At 38.3% G+C, this 9,514-nt stretch overlaps 1 protein-coding gene across 1 annotated transcript; it reads left to right on the top strand.

The window, feature by feature from the left end:
* Window positions 1-1,135: 1,135 nt before the first annotated feature.
* On the top strand, window positions 1,136-8,395 carry urod (uroporphyrinogen decarboxylase). Its single transcript, XM_004079051.4, has 10 exons — window positions 1,136-1,328; window positions 3,025-3,137; window positions 3,215-3,294; window positions 3,968-4,030; window positions 4,243-4,440; window positions 4,518-4,679; window positions 5,512-5,646; window positions 5,802-5,902; window positions 6,152-6,218; window positions 7,700-8,395. The coding sequence occupies exons 1-10, from the start codon at window positions 1,306-1,308 to the stop codon at window positions 7,862-7,864; spliced, it is 1,107 nt and encodes a 368-aa protein (XP_004079099.1). The 5' UTR covers window positions 1,136-1,305; the 3' UTR covers window positions 7,865-8,395.
* The last annotated feature ends 1,119 nt before the right edge of the window (window positions 8,396-9,514 follow it).

The raw sequence follows: 9,514 nt of genomic DNA, 5'->3' as shown, positions 1-9,514 counted from the left end.
TTACCCTTCAAAACAGAGCCATTATCCAATCACATACACTTACAACCGGAAATAATACGTCATCACAAGCTGACAAGAATTAAATTAAAACTTTAAATTAAAATATGATTTAATTAGTGAAATATGTTTTTTTATGTAGTAAGTATTTCTGAATAACAATAACGTCTTAGTTTTATTATTTTTGTAACATGTAAATGGTTGTAATGTAGTATGTGACTTTTATGGTGTAGAATTGAGTCAGGGGGTTGGGCTTAATGGTTTAAAAGGACTCCTAAAGATGAAAACAGACTCCTATTTCAAATTTTATTTCAGTAACATACCTGGATGTAGGGACCTTTTTCTCTCTCACAGTGGTTCTTTTATTAAATTTTGAGCAGTAGCAATGTAGTAAAAAAATCTTTGAAATTTTTTATTTTTATTTTTTTAAATACTATTAATTCCATAGTTGTGGAGTTGCAATTTAGTGGATTTATTGTTTGAAGTGTTTTGAAGCTGGCAGAATTAAATTAAAGAAAAGTTAGGACATTTTACCAAAGTTATTTGTTTGCAAACAAAAACACTTTGTAATCACATGTGCTGGTTTGATATTATTAAAAGTATATAGATCACTGAAATGTTTAAACTGTGAAATCGTATAATTCTATTCACAAAATATGTTATTTTGAAGTTAAACAGTCTGTGGATGTGTTCACTGTAATGCATCAGTATCTGAACTTTTTATTAGACAATTTGACAATCTCTGATAATATGCGACACATTGTTAACAAATGTTTCTCTACAAGCAAATGACCTGAAAAATAGCTAAAAAGCATCCAGCTGTTTCTATGCTGCTCTGTTCTACATGTTTTTTTGTATAAACACATACAGCTTTCTCTGCATTTATTTTAAAAATGCGAGAAGAAGTTGGTCCACAATATATCAAAATATAAGTTGCTTTATTTGACCAAAATGTTTGGAGTAAGATAATATAGGGTAATGTTGGTCTTTATCATAATATCTATAATTGTGTGATAATTTTACTAAAGTTCAGTCATTTCTTAGATATTTTAGACGCATGTTTATCACTTTGGACTTATTTTTCCAACAAAATTGGCTAAATTAAGTAAAGCTTTTATTTTGAAAGGCCTCTGGTTTCCTGGTCTGGTCACGAGGTCTTCCAACATGGCCGCGCCCTCTGAGTGTCAGCCGTAGTTTCCTGTCAGTTAGTTTAAATGAGTTTTGGAGCCGCTGCCCGCTTTTGACGAACCTAGAGACAAGCAGAGGAGTTTTTCTACAAACACCCTTCATCCTCCTCACGTTTCCAGCATGAGCAAAAACGACCTAATCCTGTAAGTTGGATCATTTTGACGTATTTCTGAGCTGTCTGTTGTTTTCCTTTCCCAGATGGCGTTGACAGGAGTTAACGTTTTAATTGCGCATGCGTCGGATTTACACAAGTTTTTAGTAGACCACCGGTTAGTCCAACCTTTTTCAGCAAGGAAACCAACAAAAAATGATTTTAATTTCTAAAAGCACTAGTATTTATCTTTCAGTCTTTAGATAAATAATTCATGTTAAAACGGTTTAGAGTGTTTGCTCCGAAGTCAATGAACTCTATTTGGAAGCTATCAGAAAACAACCCCCCTCTTACGCATTGACATTAGTTGAACCTTTATTGTGAAAGCTCACAAGCTGGCATATATATATAGATATATATATATAAACACATTTAACTAAGACGTGTGACTTATAGAAGCACTAATAGAGCCTTCACAGTTTTTCCTGCTTCAGCGGTTTTCTGCTGCTATGAGATGATAAGAGAAAAGAAGACTTGTCTCCTGTAATCACCGACTGCAGGTCAGCTTGGCTGCCCAGCATGAATGCAATGATAAGGGAGGGTCAGCCAGCGTTTTAGATAAGTTGTGGATTGTCTGCGTGGATAGCAGGGGGTCTGCGACCTGCAGCCCCGGAGCCACATGTGGCTCTTTGACCCCCTTCATTGTGGCTCTCTGGTTGAAGGAAAAAAAAAAGTAAACTAACTTAAACTTTATTCAACTCATCCACAAACAGTTGAATGACAGTATGCATCACAAGTTGAACTAAAACAGATTTTTTTGTGCACTGTTACCACAGAAAATCCGTTTGAGGTCAGTAAGTACAACCAGAATGAAGGTGCACCACATTCTAAAGCAGATTTTCTATGAACAAAGTCATGGATTGAAGTGTGTCATATGGTTAGACCAATAAAGCAAGGGTCACGTAATTAGCTCTGATTTAATTTGGGTTTTTTAAATTTGCACATTTTTGGCAAACATGTTTTTTTTTTAAATCACTGCTGACATGAATGACACTGGCTACTACTACATTTGCTGCATTGAGATGGTCCTATGTGACACAGGGCGTCTTTTATTTTGAAAGGAACTTATGTCAAAAGTTACAAACTTTCATATATTTGAACCAAAGCTAGTTTTTGTCTTCATGGCTTTGGAAAAAAGAAAGAAACAGTCGAGTGTTTTTTGCAAACCACATAAGATGATAATTCAATTGAATTTACACCAAGAAATTTAGGAAGAATTTGTGTTCTCAAAATTCAAAGTAAATATCAAAATCAATATTTTTGATGTCATATACTCTACATCACATGGTTTGTCAAAAAAAATGTAATTTTTGTTCTTCAACTGCTTATTATTATTATAATTCCATAGAGTGAAAGGAAAAAGGTCCAAGTATAGTATTTATTCCATCTGGACTTTAAATCATATTACAAAACAATAAAACACATTAAAAATAGGAAGAATGCAAGAAGATTTCATCTTTTAAAGGAACTGTATGGGGTCAAATCAGGATCAGCTTAAAGTGCATAAAAAACAGATTTGAAGTTAAAGATTGTAAATTAAAAACTGTTTAAACTCATTAAAGTTTTGAAAGAAACGGTGAAAATGGCAAAAAAAAACCACTTTACTTAAATAACGATAAACCTAAAACTGTAATCAGATAAAATATATTCAAATAAACATTATTTTCCTTCTTTATTTTGACTTCTAGACCAAAGGATTTCCCCAAGTTAAAGAACGACACATTTCTTCGAGCAGCAAGAGGAGAAGACACTGAGCATGTCCCGGTCTGGTGCATGAGGCAGGCTGGGAGATACCTGCCAGGTACGCGGCGGCGTCTCCCTTCAGCACTTTCCTACTTTGATGCTTTGCTTCAAATTGTTGGGAAATCTTGTCTGCAGAGTTTCGGGAATGGAGGGAAGGAAAGGACTTTTTTGAGACGTGTCGGTCACCAGAGATCTGCTGTGAGCTCACTCTGCAGGTAGAAGAAGGAAATCCATCCAAACCTGCAGGAGCTCTGAACGTGACATTCAAAAAAAACAACCAAAAAGTTTCCTTCAGTTCATATTTTGTGGCTACACGTTAGTAATTTGTGCAATCAAATTAGCATTTTGTGTACTAGTTAGCAGTTCATGGGCACTAATTAGCAATTTGTGCAAACAAATTCACATTTTGTGGACCCAAATTTAGCTTTGTTGGCGAACAAACTTGCCTTTTTTGTGAACAAATTTGCATTTTGTGTGCCTGTTAGCAGTTCATGGTCACTAATGAGCAATTTGTGCTCACAATTTAGGATTTTGTACCAACTAATGAGCATTTTGTGTGTACCAGTTAGCAGTTCATGGGAAAAAAATCAGCATTTTCTGGGCACAAATTTGTACCTCAGTGGACAAATTAGGATTTTGTGTCCAGAAATGGAGGAATTGAGAATATTAAAAAATTTGAATTTGTGGCCACAATGTCATAATTTAAGGGAACAATGCATGAACTTTTTCAAATATATGCAGGGCTCTGTACAAGGCTGCAGATTATACTTAAAAATTCAGTTAAATTAGGAGGGTAGAGGGATTTAATACAGCAGCCTTACTGTATCCCAAAAAGAAGGCAACTGTACAAAATATAGTTTTGCATATATTTTTTCTTTTTTTTTTCAGCCTCTGAGGCGTTTTCCTTTGGATGCGGCCATCATCTTCTCTGACATCCTGGTTGTTCCACAGGTAAAAGCATCCGGATGTAACATTTTTTCTTTTATTTCTAATTGTTACTTTTTACTATTAGTTGTCATGAATCGCTCTAATATTTGTTAGCTGAACCGATATCATGATAAATAGTCTGCTGATGTGAATTGAGACAAGCTTTAAGGTCACAAAGCGCATGAAGACTCTGCTTCAGTGGAGATTGATGAACCCCTGTGGTCGTTTCCCATCAGGCCATGGGCATGAACGTCCAGATGCTGACGGGTAAAGGTCCAACGTTCACAGAGCCTCTGAAGGAGCCTGAGGACCTGGAACGGCTGCAGGCCAAAGTGGACGTTCAGAAGGAGCTGGGCTACGTCTTCAAGGCCATCACACTGACCAGACACAAGCTGGAGGGCAAAGTTCCCCTCATAGGATTCACAGGAGCTCCGGTAAGAGATCCATTCCCTTCCTCATTGCTGTTCAAGACGCTTTCGCTCAAACTAGGACTTCTCTTCTCCTCCTTCAGTGGACGCTCATGTCCTACATGATCGAAGGTGGAGGTTCAGTTACACAGTCCAAAGCCAAGCGCTGGCTCTACCGGCATCCTGAAGCCAGCCACATGCTCCTGAAGATGCTGGCAGACGTGATCGTTGAGTATCTGCTGGGACAGGTGACCGCCGGTGCTCAGGTCAGACGCTCCACCTCCCAAACTTGAAGAAAAACTCAATCCTGCAGAATTCCCTCCTTTTGGTTTCCACATACAAGGCTTTTCACTGATGTGAAGGGGTGGGGCTCTGGGATTTGTAGTTTTTGTGGAACAATTTTTTTTCTCTGGCAGTGAGGAGAATATTTGTCATATCAGCTAATAATGAGAACTACAGGACGCTAAAATTAGATAAAGAAACTGATTAGTGTCAAACAGGGTTTGCTGATAGTTGCAGCCGTTTCTGAGCAACAAAGTTTAACCGAGTTCCTTAAAATCAATCATCAATTGGATCATTTTTTAAGAGGTCAGTGGACAAATCCTCCTTTAAATATATTATTTTACTTATCAAACGGCAAATATTTTCAATTTTTTGTTACTAAAGGCGGTGTGAACTTACATAGCTTAAAATGTACTTTTTCTAAAAATTAAAGCACTTAAAAAGCAATTTAAGAACTTAATTAATTTAAATACCTGTAGTCATTATTAATATTTTATGGGAAATGTTTTTTTTATTGCCAAACTAAACAAAAAACATGAAAAAAACAGCTTTTATTTCTAAAAAATGATCAAAAAACAGGAAAATCTTACCTTCCTGTTGCATCAAATGGTAAGTAATAATTAGTTTGAGTCTAGCTGATCCAAAACTGCATATTTTTGTCTTAAAGTTTTGTTTTTTTAATGATTGGCTGGTGAAGGAATTTTTTCTGTAGACCGACCGGTACTGTCACCAGAGACTCGAGAATTTAGCTGCAGGTGCAATTCCTGCTGGGAAGCGGCTGGAGAAGCTTCCTCATTCCTCTGCTTCTGGGATCAGGCTCTACAGGTGTTCGAGTCCCACGCAGGAATTCTGGGCCCGGCGCAGTTCAAAGAGTTCTCCCTGCCGTACCTGCGGGACATCGCTCGCCGGGTCAAAGACAGACTCAAAGAGGCGGGACAGGATGTTCCCATGGTGAGAGACAAGAAAATAAAAGCTCATTCCAGCCTGATTTAAAAAAAAAAAAAAAAAAGATGCATGAACCTATCCAGCTTGTGTTAACTCCCACTAGGTGGCAGCATTGAGCCATAAAGTGATGAAGCCTTTTCATGTGAACTTGTGTGTTCCAGATTGTGTTTGCTAAAGATGCTCACTATGGTCTGGAGGATCTGTCTGAGTCTCACTACGAGGTGGTCGGTCTGGATTGGACCATCGACCCACAATCAGCTCGGTAGCACACACACACACACACTTTCTGCTTTGCATTTCATGTCACACAATGGATCGTCCGCATTTTGTTATTTTTTTTCGGTCGAAAGCTGACATGTGAAAACACTGCATACTGCTCCAGGTTAACCATTGCTGATCTCTTTCCATTTTGAGTCAACAAACAGCCCCGTTTCCCACCCGGGTGGCTCAATACCTAACCTGCAGGTTGAAGGATTAACTAGTGTGTCCTGTGATTTGTGTTGCTCTTCAGGGAGCGCACAGGTGGGAAGGTCAGCCTGCAGGGAAACATGGACCCCTGTGCTCTGTACGCTCCAAAGGTAACTCTGGGTCCATTTTTGCCCCTAAAAGCGACTCTTTTATGTTCTTTAACAGTTACATTTCATTTTTTAACTTAGAAACTTTTTGTGGATAGTTAAGGTAATTAAAGTCATCCATTAAAAGGTAGATCTATTGTAAAAATGTTCCCTGCGGGTCAAATGTTAACCTCTAATGAAAATGAGAGATCTCTGTTTACATGGTCTCCTGCTATCTTACAGCTCCTCACAACGACCCAGTCTTTGTTTTTTTCCAGACGTACGTGGATCTAGTCGTCTGCAAGTAGATGCTTAAGAATGCAGTGGAGCATTTTCTGTCACAAATACGATCTTTATCAAACAGCATTTTTTCTTCTGCTCCTGATTCACAACGATTTGAATAAAGAAATACTCAGAAATGCTATTTTAAACTTAATTTCCTTTTATATATTACGACGGAGTTTTAGGGCCACCAAAAAAAAGATTTTATTTCGTAAAATTTAGGAGATAAAATCTCGTAGATTTGCGAAAAAAATTCATAGATTAACAAGGAGAAAACACCGAAGTTGTCCGTTTATCGGAGCCTAGCGTGAAGATGAAATATGTGGAGCATTTGGGAAGCTTTATTTCTGGATTATTATAGGTTTAAAACAAAGAGATTCTGAACCTTTTGGCGACTCAAAATCAGATTATTGTCAGTCTGGCGGCTTTCCGGGGTTTCGGTGTCGGTAAAGCAGAGTTTCATATGTAAAATAAGGAGCTCAGAGACACGTCTGGGTGTAGAGAACCGCTGCAGCCTTTATTCTCCTTTTCATTCACATAACCTGAAGTTCATTTGTCACCTTACGCCATGAACCTGTCATCCGAACACCAATGCGGAAGTAAACAGTGTTCCATACGCCCCCTCCTCCAGAGGAAACCTCTGTTTCAACATACAACAATAAAGAGGAATGAAAATAGTCTGTTAGCATTACAACGTTGGAAAAAAAGGCAAAAACTGCTCCTCCTCAGACGGAAGCGTCACACAAAAGTAGAGATCTTGTCTTTATTTGAGGAAGAAAGGATTCAAGTGGACAGCGATGACTTCATGATCGGGCTGCAGAGATCCTGCAAACCAACCATCAATAAATAAAACTTTAATAACTCATAAATCTATCAAATGAGCCTCCAGACATTTGGAACGTTATCAATAAACATTCAGCTCACCTGTTCAACTAAGTTTAGTCGGTCTGATCTGCTGCTGCGCGGTGCTCACTTCCACTTTAATCGTAAATTTACGTGTTTTTTTCTCAAATTTACAAGATAAAATCTCATAATTTTACTTTTTTTTTTTCTCTTTCTTTCTTTTTGTGGTGGCCCTAATACTCCGTCGTAATATATGTCCTCCATCATCAGGAAAAAAAAGCATCAAGAACATGTAAAAAAAAACACCATTTTACGGCTGAAAGTGTTTGCTTATCTTTTAGATTTGCCAACAGAAACATGCTTGTTTACTTCTCCACCAGGAGCGGATCTCAGAGATCGTGAAGAAGATGGTGGCGGGCTTCGGCACCAAGGGCTACATCGCAAACCTGGGCCACGGCCTCTATCCCGACATGGAGCCAGAGAACGTCGGCGCCTTCGTGGAAGCCGTGCACCAACACTCCAAACTTCTGATCAAACAAATGTAACGCAAAAAAAAAAAAAAAAGTGGGAAACGTCTTCAGAAAACAAGAAGGAAGCCATGTTTAAGACTGTTGAGTTCATGAAATATTGGAATGTTTTTGAATATGGATCAAGAAAATGTGTCGTTGCTGTTTTTGAGGATTTCAGCGGGTTTATCTGTACGCTGAAAAAAAAAAAAAGGAAAAACATCCCAGCATTAATGGAAAAACATCCAAATCAACATGACCAGAGCAAAAAAAAAAAAAAATTCCACACGTTTCTATCCCGTGCAGCTTTCCAGGATAAACATGTTGGGATCTCTGGGAGATTTCCTCCTCATCTGTAATGTGTTTATCTGGATTATGTTTGTGGATTGAGAAGCGATGCGGCGGTTGTGTGAAGTGCATGCTGCTTATGTTTGTGGGATCACTTTGTGTTGACAGTGGATGGAAAAGCTCAACAGCTTGTATGTATGAAGTATTGGAATCGTCTTTGCTTTTATACCTCACCTCTATGATGTTATTCTGACATTTACAAATACAAAAAGGATGGAAAAACTGTTGTTCGTGACTTTTCTTTCTTGACGGCTGTTTGAATTAGGAATAAGTCACAAAGTCGCACTTTTAGGAAGGTTTAGTCTCAACCAGACGCCAAATAACTGAACAAATCGATTTTAACACTTAACTCTCACAGAATCCCCATTTAGTCTCTTAAAGTGGGGATAATCTGCTTTAAAAACATTATTTAGGAAGTGGAAGAACCTAAGATAGTATTTTTTCTCAAAAACATTTTGTCATGGATTTGAATTTTTGGTTACATTTTAAAACGACAAATATTTTTCCCCATCAAATTTCAGGTTGCAGCTCCTGCAGGTCTTAACCATCACGGATGTTCGGCTTTATGGGTGGCATTTGTTGTTCTCTACATGTCTCCTGGCTCCTTTCTTTGATGGATTGTGTGGGGAGAGGGATTCTGGACTTAATTTGGAGTCTGGAAATGGGGACAGGGACTGGGCTGGAAAATTAGGGCAGAAGTGCGGCAGAGTCCTGCCTGAAGGTGTATCCATCTCTTTTTTTTTTTTTTTTTGGTTGAGGTCTTTGGAAAATTCTTCAAGTTGGCGGCCTCACCTCCCATCATACTCTTCAAAAGTTCTCCTAAAGTCTCTACTTCACTGCAGGAAGCTTTTTTTTTAAATAGAACCGATCATTATTTTTTCCCTGCCTGACCCACATAGTACTCAGAGATTTATTCATTTAAATACCCACTCAGATCTTTATTTTTTAAGTCTTTTTTTGGTTCCCAGTGGTCTTCTAATTACAATTGTGCAGTTTTTAGCCACGATTTTAGAGCAGCAGGGGTTCATTACAAATTTATCTTTGAGATGAAGGTGGGGACCGTTGGCGCGGGGCAACCCCGCCACCACTTCCCGTCACCCACATGTTGACACATATTACACTACACCAAACTATTGAGCAGTATCAGAGCTCTCCAACCGTACAGTTTTGAGCCAGATGCCAGCTAAAGACGTTCATGGATCTGGGTCACAATAATTCAAACTAAGAGATACCTCGAAATACAATTTCAAGTCTAATATATGTCCTCCATCATTGGGAAAGCGCTACATGGACATGTTAAAACACCAAAAACACAATTTTCCCTGGAGTGAGTCTTATTTA

This window comes from Oryzias latipes, chromosome 17 (genome assembly GCF_053564925.1).
Source record: "Oryzias latipes strain Hd-rR chromosome 17, Olatipes_Hd-rR_3.1".
Classification (NCBI taxonomy): Eukaryota; Metazoa; Chordata; class Actinopteri; order Beloniformes; family Adrianichthyidae; genus Oryzias; species Oryzias latipes.
Note: the sequence above shows the minus strand (reverse complement) of the source record. Positions and strands in the feature narration are given on the sequence as shown.

Coding starts and splice junctions, on each gene's coding strand:
- urod (XM_004079051.4), top strand. CDS start 1,306: ATGAGCAAAAACGACCTAATCCT. Junction 1,329..3,024: donor AGCAAAAACGACCTAATCCT/GTAAGTTGGATC, acceptor TTTGACTTCTAG/ACCAAAGGATTTCCCCAAGT. Junction 4,680..5,511: donor AGGTGACCGCCGGTGCTCAG/GTCAGACGCTCC, acceptor TTCTGGGATCAG/GCTCTACAGGTGTTCGAGTC.